The 19,057-nt window shown below is 38.3% G+C and overlaps 1 protein-coding gene across 2 annotated transcripts in view; it reads right to left on the bottom strand.

Moving 5' to 3' along the window:
• Positions 1 to 5,722: 5,722 nt before the first annotated feature.
• The window catches only part of EPHA4 (EPH receptor A4), a 135,386-nt gene continuing 122,051 nt past the window's right edge, over positions 5,723 to 19,057 (bottom strand). The window contains exons 15-18 of one of the 2 annotated variants that reach the window (XM_084891388.1): positions 17,989 to 18,182; positions 14,043 to 14,198; positions 12,759 to 13,682; positions 5,723 to 8,247 (exon numbers count right to left, since the gene is read on the bottom strand). In XM_084891388.1, the coding sequence (XP_084747514.1) occupies positions 13,568 to 13,682; positions 14,043 to 14,198; positions 17,989 to 18,182 (465 nt within the window). In that variant the 3' untranslated portion in view covers positions 5,723 to 8,247; positions 12,759 to 13,567. Of the gene's footprint in view, positions 8,248 to 12,758; positions 13,683 to 14,013; positions 14,199 to 17,988; positions 18,183 to 19,057 lie in introns of those variants that run through there. The other variant, XM_084891389.1, reaches the window with a different exon arrangement.

The raw sequence follows: 19,057 nt of genomic DNA, 5'->3' as shown, positions 1-19,057 counted from the left end.
TCCATGCTCATGAGCTCGTTTGGTACAAGATGCCTCCAGTACACCACTGGGCCCTGCTCTGTTTCTTTGAGATTCTCTTTATCTATGTGTGTCACCTTCATCTTAAGGATGACTTTTCTCATGAACCTAAAATGGCTACCAGAGTAAATTATGTCTTTTGTTCATTTGGGGGTGAGTTAGGGTTCCAGAAAGAGTGTATTCAATTCTATGGAAAAATATGTCTCAAATTTCTGTCTGATTGGACCTACTATGAACCAGTCATTGTGTGTCAATGGTTTACTCTGGTTAAGACCCATTAGGGTAAGTCATGATAGCTGAGCATGGATCAGTCCTTCTCAAATTATATACAGAACCTGAGTCCTCAATTCAAGTCTGTTAGGTGCTATTAGGAAGAGAACCTAATTTAGCATCATGGTAGATTACATCAGGGAAAAGTATATATTATGTTAGCTCAGGTTTTAATTTCAGATGTTTTATAAACAGCCAGAACCTAAGATTTAAAGAGACAATTTATGAGGATTTTCTCATTTTACAAATTATCATTTATTTTGATTCTTAAATTCCTGGCCATTTTGAAGGGGGGAAAAAGATGAACTCAATTAAACCTTAACTGAATGGTAAATGAGATGGTGATTCTATTATGTCAGTCACTAGATAATGCATAAGCAAAAAGAAACTACAGGGCAATTAGCCCCCTGAGTGATTCTAATATTTCAATAAGTCCCATAAATAAATTCTGAGCATTTTAAGAGAATAAGAACTCTATTAATTGTAATATTTCCTTACCTACACACACACACACACACACACACACACACACACAATGTTGTGCATGTGTGTTTTCTTGAATTTTATATCAAGTATTTCTTGAACTTTTTTGTAGCTTTTCAGCCCCTCACATTTGCCTCTGGCTGATTTTAAATTATGCTAATTGGAAGGGGGAAAAATGCTGGTAATGGAATAAAATGGAATGCTGTTTCTTATAGCATCTGGTGCAATCTTAGCCATTTAAAAGTGCATCTTATGGAATAGAGATCTGAATAAGCAATGCCAGTCTGATTACAAACAACATGGGTCTCATTAGAATACGTCAATCTGATTGCTAGGTAGTGATACACTGCAGATTACTAGGCCATAATTGCCTCTAACATATTATGTGTATAATATATAGTTTCTCTGGGTGTATGGTAAAGCTACTTTCTCTCATGGCTATGTTTCCCAGCTCTACACAAAGCAATGTCTATGTTCTACTAAGTTGATTTTAACTAGATCCTTAGGTCCTAATTCTAGTTTCTTCTAAGTATTCATCAAGTTTTCTACAGCAGCTGTAAACAAAGCATTATGTCCAGGGAGATTGTCAGAAACAAGATATGTCAGGGGTCTATTACCCACTCAACTGCAAACAGTTGATGGCTCAAGGCACTTCCTCCAAAAGGAAAGGGTAAAATAACTGAGGCCAAAGCCCACAATATTGCTACAAGTCTTAATTAAGTTGTCGATGGAAGTGTGCTCTGCATTTTTTTATTGTCAAAATGCATTTTGTTTTTTACCATGACTGGAAGAATTCAGACATCTTAACCCAGGTCATGACTTTGGCTCACATAATTCAGTTCATGATTTAAACCTCCCATTGGGGCTCTGCTATCAGGACTTGCTATTCATACTCTCTAGTAGCGTAATTTCTCCAACCCATTCTCCCCATCTCACATGCTTTATCCCCACAAGTACTGAAGCCACTAGACCACAATGGGGAATATGCAAATCTCTAAGCAGCTGCAAACCTAGAAAATGCAAATCTCTAAGCAGCTGGAAACCTCAAAGTCCTCATTTAACATCATCATTAGGTTCTTGGAAACTGTGACTTTAAGTGATGACGTATATCAAAACCAATGTTGCCATAGGCAAATTGATATTAACAAGAGTTAAATTCTACAGCATATTTCTGATCACAAAACATCAGCAGATTTCTAAATAAAGACCTAAAACACTTCTAATATTAAACATTGAAATTAATGTGAACTTTACATACATTTAAGAAAGATGTATAAAGACATGTAAGATAATGAATTTCCAACCTGCTTATTCCAATTCAGGGTCTAGGGTGGCCACAGACTGTCCTGGAAACTCAGGGTGCAATGTGAGACCCCACCCTGGACAGGATACCCCTCTATCGCAGGGTCACTCACACATACCCTCACACTCGGAGACTGGGACAATTAAACACACAATTCACCTCATGTGTGCATCTTTAGGATGTGGGAGGAAACCGGAGTCCCCAGGTGCCTATACTTGTGTATAAGGAGTTCTGTTACCAATAATTAACCAATAATAAGACACAACCTTATTATGAGGGGTGACCAATAAGATGCAACTCTATTACATAACCTATATACTTATGTTCAAGTCAGGGCATTCACGCTGGCTGGCTATTTTTGCGTCGGCTGTTGTCATTTTTTTAATTTGACAAGCTAGGGAAAATAAGCCAGTGCTCTTTTGGGAGAATGTGCAAATTCCACACAGACAATGCTCCAGCCTGGATTCAAATTTTTTTTTCTCAACATTATAGTTAAATGACATTGAATGAGAACTTGCTACTGTGCATGGCTTATGCCTTAGAATGTAGGTGCATTGTGACTGGGATTCAGGAACTTGAGCTGAAAGTTAATATAAAAGGCACCTGTTTGCCTCTGTCTCCTTTAGTTTTCTATTTAAAACCCCAAAGGAATGTCCAAAATGTGTTTCAGAGACTTTTATTCCATGTATGTTTAAAGGATTTTATCTTCCAATATATTTGGGAAATGTTAGGTTAAACTAATGAAATTAGTGTTTGTTTGTTTGTTTGTTTGAACAACAGAGCTTCCCGGAACCTTTAATGTACAAATGTGCTGTATTAAAATCCAAAGGGGTATAGTGGAATGAACCACTGTTTTTCATCTTATGTGACCTTAGAACCCTCATGGACACAACCTACCATTCACTGACTAATACTCATTAATATTTTATCAACTTAATGTTAGCTAAATACTTACCCACTCTATTGGGTTACATTTGGACAGTATCACTTATTCACATGGCCTGACTGGCCCATGTAAACATCTGTGTTTGCAGCTCCAGCTTTCCATAAACTTGATTATATTGCGTTATCAGAAGACCTTGACAAAATAGGGTCTTGCTCCCATTTTAAAGATGAGTAAGCTGAGTTTCAGGTAGATTAAGCGATTTGCCCATGGACACACGGGTAATGAGTAGCCAAGGCACGGTACACGTGGAAGTCTATGCACTTTGTTACCGCATGTTCAACCTTTTCTTCACTTCATTTTTCTCTTGTCTTTGGACCCATTTTTTGTTTCTATTTAGTTAATGACTAGCCTCTCTTTGTCACAGGCTGTCATCAAAGTGAGGAATGACATCTGAGAAGTGCTGTCCGTGGCTTTTATGCTGAGAACACAAAAATGATAATTAAAGAAAATCACTACTTCTTCATTCACGCTATATTAGATGGTGGTATCTTAGTAATAATAGATTACACTCTGCTTTTAGGGAAAAGTAGACTTTGGAAATTAATTCTCACAAAACACAGTGTGTAAGATGAATATTGTACTTAAGTTATAGTTCATTTCCCTAGAGCTTAACAAAAATAATCAACGAGATAAATCAGTCAAAAGTAAGCCACCTAACAATGGAATGAGCATGGGGTGTTTAGAAAACTATGCACTGCTGTATATACCTGCTATCCATGGCATGTGTGGTAGCATCATCAGCAAACTGGAACAGTGGCCTCAGTGCATTGCCCTGCCCACTGCAATGGGCATCATCCAGTTTGTTGATGCCCTAAATAGAGATATATGTAGAGGAAAGAAGCATTCCCCTTGTTCTCAGCTTCTGAAATGAATGACTCCAGATTCAGAGCATTTAACATACTAAGTTTATTTCTAGCTCACATCACAGCCTGATGAAGGTCTAGAGCATCTTCTGTCATCTTTCCAAGCAGTGCCTCAGGGATCCAAAGTCCTTCCATGTGAGGCTACCATGTTGAGCAGGTAGCCTCTCAGGCCACCACATAAGGGGAAGAGAAAGTGAATGATTCTGTTGAAGGCTTTATGGACAAGCTTGGAAAGAGCTTGAATCTTTACCTCCTTTATCTTATTAGCCAGAAACCTATCACAAGGGCATAACCTAAGGCTTTGAATGCCGGGAAACATAGTCTTGTGTGAACAGGAAGAATTAAAACTGTTGAGCAGCTAGCCTGTCTGTATTGTTAATTCAAGGAGGACCATGCACCTAAGGTAGGTCAGGGAAAGGTTTCTGTAGATGTTGAGTGCATCCCCAAGCTTCTTCCCTGCCTCACTGTTGAGCTGGAACATCTCATCTTCTCCTGCACTGGGACTGCAAATTATGCCATTGGGGCATTGGCTTGGTTGGGTCTCAGGTCTTTGGATTTGGGACTAAATTATACCACTAGCTTTTTAGGTGTCCAGCTTGCAGATCATGATACTTCTCAGCCTATGAAATTTCATGAGCCAATTCCTCATACACATATACATATAGATCTCCATATACAGAGAGATATTGATATATTTCCTATTGGTTCTATTTATCTGGAGAATCCTAATACTGTTGACTTTGTATCTTAATAAAAAGTGTGTGTGGGGGGAGGGGGATGTCAAACCCAGTCTCTTTCAAATCACAAATATGTTGTCAACTACTTTATGTTAAAATTGTTGATTGTAGAGAAGTGTTTAAGTAGGAAATAACAAGACATATCAAGTTTCTTTTCATTTCAAGGCACTGTTGGTAATAATGAACAGCATGGCCCTACTCTCTAAAGCCAGCTGCTCTTACAGGCTTCAGTTAATAAATTATTATGTCTTAAATCTCATTTTTCAATTAACAGGGGCTTAGTCAATTGATAGTTTATTTAATGAGAAGAGCATTCATGAGAACATTCATCCTTAAGACTGTGGCCTTCATATTTTTGTATCCCAGACCAATTTGGGACTTAATGAAATTTATAATCTTTTTCCCTTTTAAAACACAAATATACATATAATCATTCACATTGGCACCATGTTTTAGGGACTCTTGGAGTTCTAATGTACTCTCCAGAATTTAAGGACCCAAGGATTCAGAATAAAAGCCTATGATAAAAATGGGTAGCTGGTTATCTGGATCAATAGCAAAGATGTTTGAGAGGGTGAAGAACTGGGAATATTAGAGAAGACATCTTATATGACCAAGAAGGCTCCTGAGAATAGCTACCATTTGCTGAATTCTGGCTAGACGTTAGACACTGTGTTAACTTTTAAACATGTTTAGTCTTTATCATCATTCTCCAGGAAAGAAAGAAAGAAAGAAAGAAAGAAAGAAAGAAAGAAAGAAAGAAAGAAAGAAAGAAAGAAAGAAAGAAAGAAAGGAAGGAAAGAAAAGAAAATGGGCACAGGGAAGTTAAGAAACTTGTCCCTAGACTGCATGATTTCTAAGAGGTGGAGCCTGAATTCCAACCAAAGGTCAGTCCTATTACAATGGGACACAGGATCTCACAGAATCTAAGTCCGATTTGCAAATGTGTTGTTCTCAAGGGTAAGGACCCTTTAGAAGTTGATGCTGTTATCCTCTTAGTAAGTGCTGAGTAAGATTTTGTGTTTTAACCAAATGACAACCAACAACTAATTAATTGAGAACCAACATATCTAAGCCAAAAAGTATTGAAGAGACAACTAGATTCCAGGTTTGAATATGGCAACTACTTTATTGTTTTCAAATGCAAACTCTTTGCATTTAGTTGCTATTTTACAATTTTACAAACTAGGTATAAAAGACCATAAATAAATGACATAAGTTATGTGTACCTAAGTTTTATGAAGGGAAGAAAATACCTTGACAAATTAAAACAAAATAGAAATTCTATGTCTAACTCAATAGATTGCTCAAATTTTGGAACATGTATGAACCAAGCAATGTTTTGTTAATTTATTTTTCAGTATGAACTAAATTATAATATGCCTTATACATTCTAATTTTAACCACAGTCCTTGCATATTCCAACATACTTGGAGTGATAAAAAAAATAAATACACTCTTCAGTGTGTATCAATGCTTGATGTTGTTTGGAGAATGTTAAATAAGTGAAATATTGCTTCTAGAACTTTGCTTTACTGGTCAGAATTTAAGTTTCTTCAGACAAATATTGAGGCTATAAGCGTGTATGGATTAATATACATATCCTTCACAGATTGAATACAAGAGCTCTCAAAACACACACACCAGCAGTGTAGTGATCACAGCCTTTCTTTAAAATAACTTTTTTAAAACACACCAGAACATTTTACTCATAAAATTGTTAAAAATAATTTTGGGCCAGTGGACACATGGTGAAGCTACTTGATTTGGTGCAGGGGATCAGCTTAATGCTTCCTAATGGTAGATCTGAGCTCACTAGGTCAGCACTAATTCATGGGGCTAGCTAGCCCTAGCCGCTAAAGCTGGCCTCCTGGCCTTACCTCTGGGGAAAGGTGACTTGCTCAGAGATTCAACATCATTTCTTTATACATATTTTTCAGGCATTAATGCATAGGCACATCCCTTTAAAAATATATTAAGGTCCCCAAAAAGGGGTGAATTAACTTTGTCACTCTGGCATAGTTCTGAGAATACAATGCCATACACCCTGTCAGAATGCAATAAATATTTGATGATTTATTTTTTTTTTACTTATTCAACAATATAGGGTTCAGAATCTTTTGTTTCCCATTTTTCCCTGATTCGATGTTATAGCTTATATAAATGGCCACAGTTTCTGCAACCATAGCTTAAATAAGCAAGGCAGCCACTCATTTATGAAACATGGCAGTATGTTGGCTGGAGTTTGGTATACATATCATATCAAAACAGAATCTTCGCACAGTGGACCTCAGATTCTAGAAGGCTGATGCACTTTTGTGGGCCATAGGAGTTAGCTCTATATTAATAATTGTAGAACTTTCCATGTAATTGGGAACCTGAAATTGCTTGAGGCCATTTAATCCCATTTATGCTAACCTCAAGAGTCACCGGCATACATTTTTCTGTGACATTGGGAGACAAAATATTAATCCAGGACACATCATTTCAAAGCTGACACACATGTCTATGTTCATCTCCAAAAGTATATGAATTGCATATATTTGTTCGCATTCATCAAGTTCATTTATGCAGGAAAATAAAGGCTGCTTGTATTCCATTTGGGGTTACCAAACAAATTTCATCCCCTTCTCTCTCTCTCTCCATCAAGCAACTGGTGATTCAGATGAGGAGTTCAATCAGAATTCGTGACTTCGATGATGGATTGTCACTTGAATGTGTTTATGTTTATATTCTAAGATTACTCCACCACTAAGGTGAAAATGTTCTGCCCAAAGCTGTATAATTACTTATTAAGGTTAGTGTGGCAGCTATAAAATACAACATAAATACAGACATTTAACATTTCTGGGTTTCCTTCTACAGGAATGGGCATGGTCTCTAGTCCACTATCTTGTGTGGCTCTTCATCTCAGAACTGTGGAAAACCAGAACTCTTCAGGTATAGCATTCCACAACATTCACAGGCAGTTCTAAGCATGAGGTTACACACACACACACACACACACACACACACACACACATACACACACACGCATCCAAATACATTCACACCTATCTACACACATTAAAACAGATAGTCCGCTCATATTTAGTCTAGGAAAAAATATATTTATATCACTGCAATGGCACACCCTGGGTAAAATGTTACTTCAGCAATGCATATCATAGGCAGTTCATGGGAACTGGCTTTGTGTTGTGTGGTGGCACCTGACCTGGTGTCCATAATAAAACCTGTTGCCTTTGGTCACTTGCTGCCACACCAATGCAGCAGTGACGTACAGCAATGAGATATGGAAATAGATATAAATAAAACCACAAGGAGTTTGGGAACAAGGGTTCTGCAGAGCTGGTGCTTTGAGACAGTACATTCCTCAGTGCAACTGGAGAACAGATGCCGAACCGTGAATGTTTGCTGCTTCTTTCACTGGAAAGGGGATTTGAAAGTCATAGATTTATTCATTTCCGGTATTGGGTGCTGTTTCATCAGTGTCTTTGCTCCAGAACTGGCATAGTAGAAGCAGAAGAAACACATTTCTAAGGAACCAAGAAGGGTGTGTTCTGTTTTCTTCTGTGGCTTTGTAATCAACAGGAAGGGCTGTGAGGCCAAGATAGCAGAATCCACTCCCTGTAAAAAAAAAAAAAAAAAAAGAGCAAGACTTTAGAGAAAGTTGTCAGCCAGCCAGTTGTCAACCACTATTGTAAGAAAGAATGTAGGTAAATGGGAGTTGGTAGGGCTCAGTAAGTAGTCCAGGAGGGAGATCATGAAATCTTATTTCTACTTCTGAAAAAATGGCAATGATGACAACCAAAAAGTATGTGCACTTGCAGCTTAATTATAACTACTTGGAGGAAGATACAGTTCTTATTCCTATTACATTGATGAGGACATATTACAAAGAAAGGCTACGCTACCTTCTCATAATTATAAATGCTGAAGTGGCAACACTGGGAAGAGAAGCCCACACAGTCTATGTCTTTAGCAGTGTGTGAACAATCCCTCTTTGAAATGACTTGTATGGGTCAGTAGTGCAAGATGACAAGGACTAAGTGTTGGTGAAGGATGTGAAAGGCAAACTTTAGTACTGTAAAAACCTGGATACTGGCATCTAGTCTTTCCAAAGTGGGAAACTATGTCTTCGGAACATAAGTATTTGGAAACATGTCAATCTGTCAGTAGTCAACAATGCAATTGAAAAAAATGCAAAGTCAGAAGCTATTTCCTCGTCTTTGCAACAACTGACTGTCAAAATAGCTTCTTGGACTATATCTCCTACCCCAGTGTCCATGCTTGACAGTTGGCCTCAAGTATAGAGCAAAAATTAAGGCCAGCTGGGACTGGTTTGGCTCAGTGGATAGAGCGTCGGCCTGCAGACTGAAAGGTCCCAGGTTCGATTCCTGTCAAGGGCATGTACCTTGGTTGCGGGCACATCCCCAGTGGGTGGTGTGCAAGAGGCAGCTGGTAGATGTTTCTCTCTCATCGATGTTTCTTTCTATCCCTCTCAATTCCTCTCTGTGTAAAATCAATAAAATATAAAAAAATTAAGGCCAAAATCTATCTTTACAGACAAATTTGATTATTTTATTAAACCATTGATTTATTTTCTTGTGTATGTATATATTTTTTATTTTGTGGAGGAGATAAATAAAATTTAGTTTCTTTGAAGTAGATGACCATTATTTAAACTTGTAGGAAATACTTGAGTCTGTTTTGAAAGAGAGAAATAAAAGTTTTCTTATAAAATAGTATAGAAATTACTTCTGAAGCAATTAAAAACTATAAATGTGGGAAAGGGTATAATTACCAAGGTCTTTAAGAAGCCATTTGTCAATATCATTTTGACAGTTATGAAAAAAAAAAAGGAAAGAAAGAGGACCAAATCTGTTTTTCCCTACTGTTTCTTCTCTGAAAAATCAGTAAATCTATCAAATGTATCTTTGCAACCTGAATGTGAAGGGATTTCATTGGGCAGGCATGCATTTATGTGAAAGAAAAGGAGAACATGAATCTGATCTTAAGACTGATGCAGTACAACCAACACCATATGGATATGCAGACATTTTGTAGAGGATGATATTTTGCTAATAGAAATTCCATTCTTAGGAGAAAGTGTAGTTCCCAAAACACATGTCTCCTTTCAGTTTGCCAACCCCTTCTTCTCAACACCTAGATATAAATATGTATTATATAAATATATTCGTAATATTAAGTGGGCTATTTAGGGACACTGTGTGTGTGAAAAGGATTGGATGTTTGAAGTGAGAAGTGTGGGAAGGTGAGGGCTCATGTCTACTTGATGCCAGAAAGAGTGCAGAAAAATAAACCTTCTTTTCTCCTTTGAATTCAGGCAACTCCTTTGTCAAAGGGAATTGCTAGAACAGATACTAGACAAAGCATGTGGCCCATGTGGGATCATTGGTAAAAAATGTGACTTTCATTGTGACTAAATAAACAAAGCACTGTTCCTTTGAGTCAGTCATGAAGACATCAAAGTGCCATTAGTATCCAGTTCCTTTCATCGCAAAGGAGTCTTACTTGTGCATTTCACTCTTTCAATTATAAAAAAACAAATGCCATGAATTTCTAAGGCTAAATAACACCAGAATAATTTAATAGGTCTACCACTTTTTGTATAGATATACATTTACCCGCAAACACTTTAGAACCATATAAAGTGAAGAAGCTTCATCTGCTTGGCTCCCTACCACTGAACTTCATTTCACTCCACTCTGATATGTCACAATGAAACATTTGGATTCACAGTGAAAGATGGATGAATAACAATTGGTACACTTCTCTTATGTGAAGTTCAGTGTGTCCTGCGTAAGAACATTTCATATACACTTACAATAGCTCATGTTAGGAAAGGAGTTATTATTAAAGTATAATTATCTGTAATTTACAGGTGGAGGAATTGAGCTAGAAAGAAATGTGGAGTGCATTTCCCAGTCTCAACATCTCAGTTGGCTTTAGAACCCATAGCTGTCTGCATGCCAGAGTCTGGCTCCACACCCAAGGAAACAATGCACCCTTTCTATTGTGCTCACATTGCTCTTTCTAAAATGTGTAACTTTGTGGAAGTCCTGGCATTAACACTCTTATTGCTACTGGATATGATTTTAGACACTTGGAAAGTCCTCCGTTGGCTATTCTATTGGCCTGCATTCTAAATCCTTCACGTATCAAAATTAAGATTCAGAAGGCAACCTTTGAATGAAAGTCTCATAGACCTTTCTTTCAATCCCTGCCCAATGATTTTATTTAAAGAGATACCTACTGAAGAAGGTATCTCTTTAAATGACAGCAGCATGGAATATATTAGAATTGACATTTTCTCCTTTAAAATGTTCCGCTTTGAATATGTTCAATGTTTAGAAAAATATTTCAGGTCTTAAGTTCTTGAATTTAAGAAAACAAAATGTTTTAATTATTCAATATATGCAAGATAATGTTCTCTTCCTCTCTCTCTCTGGTCTATTTTTGTTGTTGTTGTTAATCCTCACTCAAGGATATTTTTTCATTGATTTTTAGGGAGAGTGGAAGAGAGAGAGAAAGAAAGAGAAACATCAATGTGAGAGAAACACATCAATTAGTTGCCTCCTGCAAAAGCCCCAACCAAGGCCCAGGCTGTTGGGGAGGAGCCTGCAACCAAGGTATGTGCCCCTGACCAGAATCAAATCCGGGACTGGCTGATGCTCTATCCACTTAGCCAAACTGGACAGGGCAAGGTAATATTCTCTTTTTATTTATAAGATAATGCCATAATGCTGTCTTATTTGAATCAGTCTGCAACGGTCTCTCTCTATATATATAAAAATCTAAGTGACCTTCTGACCGTTCAGCCAGTAGCTATTGTATGCAATGACCCCCAGGGGGTAGACACTCTGACCAGTAGAGGAGGAAGCCTGATTCCTCTAGGAATTGGCCATGGGTTAGATTGCTGCTGGGATACTGTCGGCCCTGAATCTGCTTCATCCGCACCCTAGACCCAGAGATCAGTTTCAGCCCAATCCTCACAGGCCAAGACGAGGGACCCACCAGTACACGAATCAGACCTCTAGTTGAATATAAAATACTCAACAGCTTTGCTAACACACACACACACACACACACACACACACACACACACATATACACTTTTTGAAAAGCAAACAAACCCCAATCTGCATCATCTACATTTGTCAACTTTTAACATGAACATTCAGAACTCCCAGACTTTAGCAAAAGTGGTGATGAAATAAAAATTGTTGAAGCAGTTTAAACAACAAATTTCATATTTTTTTTTTTTAACCAAAAAGCTTTTAGAACACATGTTGCAAAAGGTTTTGTACTAAACTGTCATGATTTGACAGCATCAAATTTAACATTCTTTGCTCTATAAGAAATAGCTTTCAGGATAAAACTAAGGAGAGGGAAATAAGTTATTAAAATTAGCCAAGCTGTTGTTTAATAGTGATAACAATGGAAGTAAAAAACAAGTTAAAATTTGTCTAGTGAAAAAAAAGTTAGGCTGTTGGCTTCTAGGAATGAAGAAAGTCATTTATTTTACATGTTTCAAGAAGAAAATTTTAGTATTAAAATAGAAGCTTCTTACACATTTTTTATTAGGTTACTTTCTGATAATAAGGAACTCAAGGTGAGTTCCAAGTCTCACCACTGACATCTAGGTTCATCTTCCCTGGCTACTCTTTTTGATAAAAGAACTATGAGCAGGACATAAAAATAAGACTAATGGAAAAGATTCTCAACTGAAGCAAACTCTCTAAAGAGTGAAGCATGTGCAAGACCCAACAAGGTTTGAGGTTGCTGCTTGGAACCCAAAAGTTCAATAAATTCACTAGACAGCCAGAGGAACCCTGTATAAGAGAAAGCCCAGAAGTACGTGTCCATCCTCTTGTACCTGATCATATATGGCTCTTATTTCACTGCTTCCTGGAAGAACAATAGGGAAGCCATATTGGTTTTGGTCTTCTCTCCCATTGTGAAGAGAGGATTGGAATATTGAAAGAACCGCAAACTACCTGATAGAACTGAAAACTTATTTTCGACTCAATGTTTCAAATAAGATTAAGTTTCAAAAAACAATGTTTTCATTGGAGAAGAATTTACTACTTTTTTTCATTTTGTTTTTGCCTTACCTTGGAGATTGGGGTTCACTTCTTTAAAGAAGGGAAGTGTGAAAATTCCCTATTCAAGATTGTCACGGTCCACTATCCGTAAGGTAGTTACGGTAAGTTTGTAGAGTCCCAAAATACGACTATAGGGCACAGCCTCAGGCCCAAAGAAACAGACGTTGTTTGTCCAGTCAGGGATGTAGGGTGCTTGGAGTTTATTATTATTATTTTTAAATCCACTTTCCTTTTCCTTTCCATCCCCTCATGGCATCACAATCCACCCGGTGGCCTGAGCTTTGAGGAACAGCACTGATGAACCACCCGGTTTTCACCTGTGTTCTTCCCTCTGCCATGAACCAAGCCTTTGTAGCTACAAGTGAGTCCTTCAGCAATGTTCCTGGGCATGGCCTTCATTCCAGTGAAAGAAGGAGGACTGTCATTTATGCCACAAACAAAATACTACAGTTGTAATTCCAAATGGAGAGAGGATCAGGATGTCTCTGAGAAGCCCAGTGTCTGGCAGCAGGTACAGCATCAAAACTCAGAGGCAGAGTCCTATTTGCACAGGTACATGTATCTTACAAACTGGCGATGGACCCAGTACTTCTGAGAAACAGTTTGTTCCAGGTCGAATTCAAGTGACACTGGTTATTTCTGGAAGCCCCATTTTCCAGCATTCTGTACACCAAACAACACTGCAGATAGGTTTTTTTGTTTTTGTATTTTTTTAATTTCAGAGGGCGAAGACGGAGTAAAAAAAGTGCAGTTCTTCAATTAAAGTGCATGGATGAGGTAAACTAATTTCAAGAGTTTTGAGTTTATTCAGTACTGGCTCAGACGGGAACCATCCTGCCGTGTATCTGCTGCATTTGGGTTCGCATCGCCTGGACGCTGTTCAAAATCTTATTCTGGTGGGTGACAGCTGTGATGCCAATTCGTGCCAGGTCGCTGTACGAGGGTAGAGGGGGTGGGAGGTGGGGAGAAAACAGAGGGAGAGTAATGTTATGAGGGGCTGAGAACCTCTCTTTTGGGCTTCATGCAGACACACATCTGAATCAGCCACAATCCATACAGCACAACAAGGCAGGTGTATTAAGATGTTTAATTAAGCAATTTAATGCAACAATGTGGGTGCTTTATAAAGGCTGTGTAAAATTAAGACTCAACTCAATCAAAATGAAAGGCATTCCAGTTTTGTGTGTGTGCGTGTTTTAAATGGGTAGGATGATTATGCAGCTCAAAGCAAAAAACAGGAAAATACTATTAAATCTAGATTTACCCTTTTGTGTTACATCGCTGAGTACTTACTCCTGGTTCATGTGCACCACAGCCTCTAGTGTGGTATAACCAGCAGCCGTGAAATTATCCTTATACCGGTCCATTTTAATGGCCTGCAGCCAGTCGCCCACCGAAACCACGGCGGAGAATTCAGGGGAGCTTGGATCCAACAAGGCAGTGTTGGGTCTGGAGATGGAACAAGATATTGTAGACAAAGCTATCAGCGAGACAGCAAGACTCAGAAGTCAAATTGCCTGAGACAGACAAGAGGAACTGAAACCCCAAGAGTAACCTAACCCTCACCAAATGCCACTGTGATTATTTTTGCTCCCGATTTCACAAAGCTTCTAAAAAAAAAAGTATCAGTCGCCCTATTTGTTCTTAATTTCATGGCCCACATTTGTTTCATGTGAACCTCTTAGTGCATTAATAATCATAGCAGTTGTTTTGTGTTTTTGTGTTGTTTTTTTTTTAACATCCTAGCCTGGGGTAAAGATTCAGGGAGCCCTTGTGACTGAAATTGATTGTCTTTGCAGAAAGAGTCCAGTCCCTCCAGCACTGAATATTATAGACTTGAGTGCAGCAACTATGGAAACCCTAGTGAAGTATGAGTAAGGAAAACCGAGCTTCAATCTGCCAGACTTGATGGAAGGAGAAAGCAGCAAGAGTTCAAGTCTAACGTGCTTTGAGCCAGGTTTGCAGGCAGTCTCAGTAGATTCGAAAAAAAAATTGGGACAGCAGGGAGTTAATCCCCTTTAATCAACCCATGCCTGACCAGCACGCGTGCCAAGACTGGAAGGAAGAATGGCCACTTTGATCACTGTTTAGCCTGTGGAATGTGCTTCTGTATTCCCTTGCAGGGGCTCCTAAATAATCATTTCCACAAAAAATATGAGCACATTTTATTAACTTAGTTATTAGTTAACACATTTCTCAGGCCAGGTGTTTGATATGAGGTCATTGTTAAAAACAACTATAGTTCAAGGCAGGAATTCTGCCAATCTTCATAGTCCTGATAATATAATAAATCACCTATTAATGGAAAGTATTTAGTAACAGACTTGTAGTTATCTTTATCATCAAAATATGTAATAAACACAAGGTAGACCTCCACAGGGTATTCTATACCACCTTTACTATACTTACCTCTATAGCAACACTGCTACTTAAGTTTTATTTTCTTAAAGTTCATTTTCTCTAGAAACTATGGAATGAATTTGACCTTAACAATTTGACATGACTTTCATTCTGAGACTATGTTGTTTGAATACAAGTGTTTAAATCAGAAGTATATCATCATTACTGAATTTTCACCCAAAAAGATTCTTTTCTTGTAAAAACAAAATTAAGTCAAAATAATGCCTTGATTCATTTTTCAACATAGCAGACTTAATTGAGTTCCATTCTTTATTTTAATTTTACCAGTTAATTTTATTTGCATTACTTCTTTTTTATGAAAATATTTTAACAAAGTCTTGTTTTATCAGTTAGTTCTGAGCCCAGATATTAGCTTGTCTTTGTGACCTTTCTTTTGTGCTCATTGTTTCAACTATATCCATTTTTATAAGTAAAATTCTACATTTTAAAAAAATATATTTTATTGATTTTGTACAGAGAGGAAGGGAGAGAGATAAAGAGTTAGAAACATCGATGGGAGAGAGTCATGGATCAGCTGCCTCTTGCACACCCCCTACTGGGGATATGCCCGCAACCAAGGTACATGCCCTTGAACGGAATCGAACCCGGGACCCTTCAGTCCCCAAGCCTCTATCCATTGAGCCAAACCGGTTTTGGCAAATTCTACATATTTTTATGGCAAGAATAATCAAGCTTTAATTATTCCCCCAATTTCGAGTCAATAACAAATATTAACACTCAGAATTTTTATACATCAGTGTTGAATGTTTACCAATTTAAATATTTATATCAAACAAGAAGCAACAGTATGCATTTGCTTCTAACTTTACACCAAGAACGTTAAAAGACAATGTGTAAACTCTAGGCGCTTGAGAAGGTCAAAATGACCTTAGAATGAAAATAGCCTCACTTGCCGAAACCGGTTTTGTTCAGTGGTAGAGCGTCCGTCTGCGGACTGAAGGGTCCCGGGTTTGATTCCGGTCAAGGGCATGTACCTTGGTTGCGGGCACATCCCCGGTAGGGGGTGTGCAAGAGGCAGCTAGTCGATGTTTCTCTCTCATCGATGTTTCTATCTCTCTATCTCTCTCCCTTTCTCTCTGTAAAATATCTATATCTATATCTATCTATCTATCTATCTATCTATCTATCTATCTATCTATCTATATATATATAAATATATCCTCACTCCATATCAGTACACTCCAACAGATATTCTTAAGCATGTTCTGGAAGTCTCTATGCTCTCCATGACATTTGCCTAATTTTGTGCCTACTAACATCTCATGTTATACTACACCCCATTATCAGCAAGTGGTGATAAGCATCAAAGCTATTCAAGTACCATCAGTGAAAAAAAATTAGCACCCTAGAAAAGTGTATTCAATAATTCCTTTTTTCCTGAACTTTGGTGCTAAGCGCACATTATGGAATATCAATAGTTATCAGGAGAAGTTCCAAGCACTGGCCTCAGCACTCTTAGACATAACACATGGGCTCTGGAGATGGAGATGTAAAAGCTGAGGTTAATGTAGAAAGAGGAGAAGCCAGCTACACGGAAACCTGGCTTTAGAGCCATCTGTTTTCACCCTCTCGGTGAACAGAAGAACAGAAACTCGCCCAGAAATGTTAGATTTGTTTTAGGTCACATAGCTACCAATTGGCAGGAGGAAGATGTGAATTCAGCTGGATGTTTTTGCAAAAGAGCTTGACCACTGAGCTCTTTGTATAGTGGCCAATGCTAAAGGATCTGAAAGCCTGAAAGAGAACAGAAGGCACCTCTGCTGTTCGCTCCAAATTATTTTTTTCATGCATTTTAATAATAAGTGTAGTCCTTTTTGTCTGCAACATTTAGGCTAGGGTTTCAGGAGAAAAACTAGAGAACATCATAATGCTGGCCAAGACAGGAAGGGCTTGCATATCTGGAGAAAATGCTCTCCTGTTTTTAATCTGGGGTCATGATGAAAGAGACACTTTTGAGAAATTCAGACTTGGAAATGAATAGGTGCCTCAACTCATGCATGCCTGAATAATTTGGTCTTATTGTGCTTGTCTCTTAAACCATTTAACTGATAAAGATGGTCTATACCTTTTTCAAGAGAGCTGGTAACTAGGTATCCTGAACCGTAAGCCAGTAAAGCTCAACCCAATGGGGGGGGAAAAAATAAGTTATCATTGAACTATAGAACTTGCAGTATCTTTATCTTCTTTCTGGACTGATACACTTCAATTGCCTCTTCCCAATGAAATAACTAACTCTTTTACAGGTGGTACAATTCCTGGTCTGCATGCTTTGTAACTTGATCAGTTTCCATCTTGGTCCTGTTTCCTACTACTCTTGAAAGACTTATAAAAGAAAAACTTCAAGAACTAAAACCTAAGGCATCTCTTGTGACAATTAACACTTTATCAGTCAACTTAAAATTGCAATGCACAGAGAGCTGTCCTCTAATCCTTACTTTTTACAAACACAATATTCCTGTCCCTTTTCAAAATATGGCATCCAGCAACCTGAATGTCTTCCAAAAGTACATTTCATCCCTCTTTCAAAATGTCCGTGTCCAGCATCATAAAAAAAGCACTTTAGTAATTTTGCTGTTGCTGTGTTGTTGTTTTTAATTTATTTTTCTAACTATTCATTGAGGCCTGACAGATATTTGGCTCTTCAAATTGGTGAAGTGAACTACCATAAATACTTCACTAATTGAGAAAGAAACCACCCAAGTTGCAGAGAGCTATGAAGTGACCTCTTACTGAGAGGCAGGAATTAACGTGAGTCACCACTTGCCTGCCATCTCTAATGTATTCTTTTATACATCACTCTTAAGTAAGCATGGCTCACCTGGAGCTCTCTGTTCCCGTCCTCTTCAAGCTGCTAGGGTTGCGGATGAGTTTGTCCAACATGTTGACAATCTGCCCAAATTTAGGCCTGTCACTCCTCTCCTTCTGCCAGCAGTCTAGCATCAGCTGGTGGAGTGAGATGGGGCAGTCCATTGGAGGGGGTAGCCGATAGCCTTCCTCAATGGCTTTAATCACCTATTGAAGAAACCAGGATGACATGTTAAGCTGCCAGGCAAGCTGTTAGTTGCTCACCCTCCTGATAGGCAAGTTCCCTGTACATTAAGCTGCCAGCAAGCTTGAGCATGGGAACACCTCCAATTCCTTCACAGAAGCCAAGCTGGACCTGCCTATTGCTGGCAACAGGGTAGGCAAGCCTGCTGTGGCTATGAGGTGTTCTCAAAGGGCAGGCCAAGCCAACCTGAAGCTCTCAAGTAAAGATGCAGCAATGTTCCAGTGATTATAATCCAATTAGATCTGTAAATGGTGTTGGTCTGACCCTCAGAAATCACAGGGCAATGACTTTCTCCACTCTGCTTCCAAGCGTCTGCAAAATACTCTCAGGAAAAAGAGACCCTAACCTTGTTGTGAAAGGCCTTTCTTAGGAAGTATTAATAGCTGCCTTCAAAATGCAAGCCCTTTATATCATTTTAAGCCCATATCTTCTTGCTCAGACAGCTAATGGGTCAAAACCAGAGACCACCTCCCTGACCTCCCAATCCAGAAGACACTGCCAACCTCTGAAATAGCACACTTCTCGATCTTTCCAGATGCCCAGCCTTTTCTGCTTTTGGAAGACCAAAATACACCATCATGTCAATTCTGTACCTCTTTCTTCATCTTACTTGGCTGTCATTTGACGCTGTTAAAGGTGTAGTATATATATATTTTTTAAAATGTCAGAAAAAACATTTTTTTTCATCTTTTTTGAGGGCATTTCTATGTTAAAGGAGTCACTAGCACATGTAAGGGAAAAAAATTAAAATATAGATGACACTTGTCTTACTACCTAGAGTGGTCTCGCTGTCTAGTGAGACATAAATAAATCATTCAACAGTCTTTTTTCTAATTCT

The sequence above is a fragment of the Pipistrellus hanaki genome (assembly GCF_964339955.1).
Source record: "Pipistrellus hanaki genome assembly, chromosome: 8".
Classification (NCBI taxonomy): domain Eukaryota; kingdom Metazoa; phylum Chordata; class Mammalia; order Chiroptera; family Vespertilionidae; genus Pipistrellus; species Pipistrellus hanaki.
The sequence above is the reverse complement of the archived record's forward strand: the minus strand, read 5'-3'. Positions and strand labels throughout refer to the sequence as shown.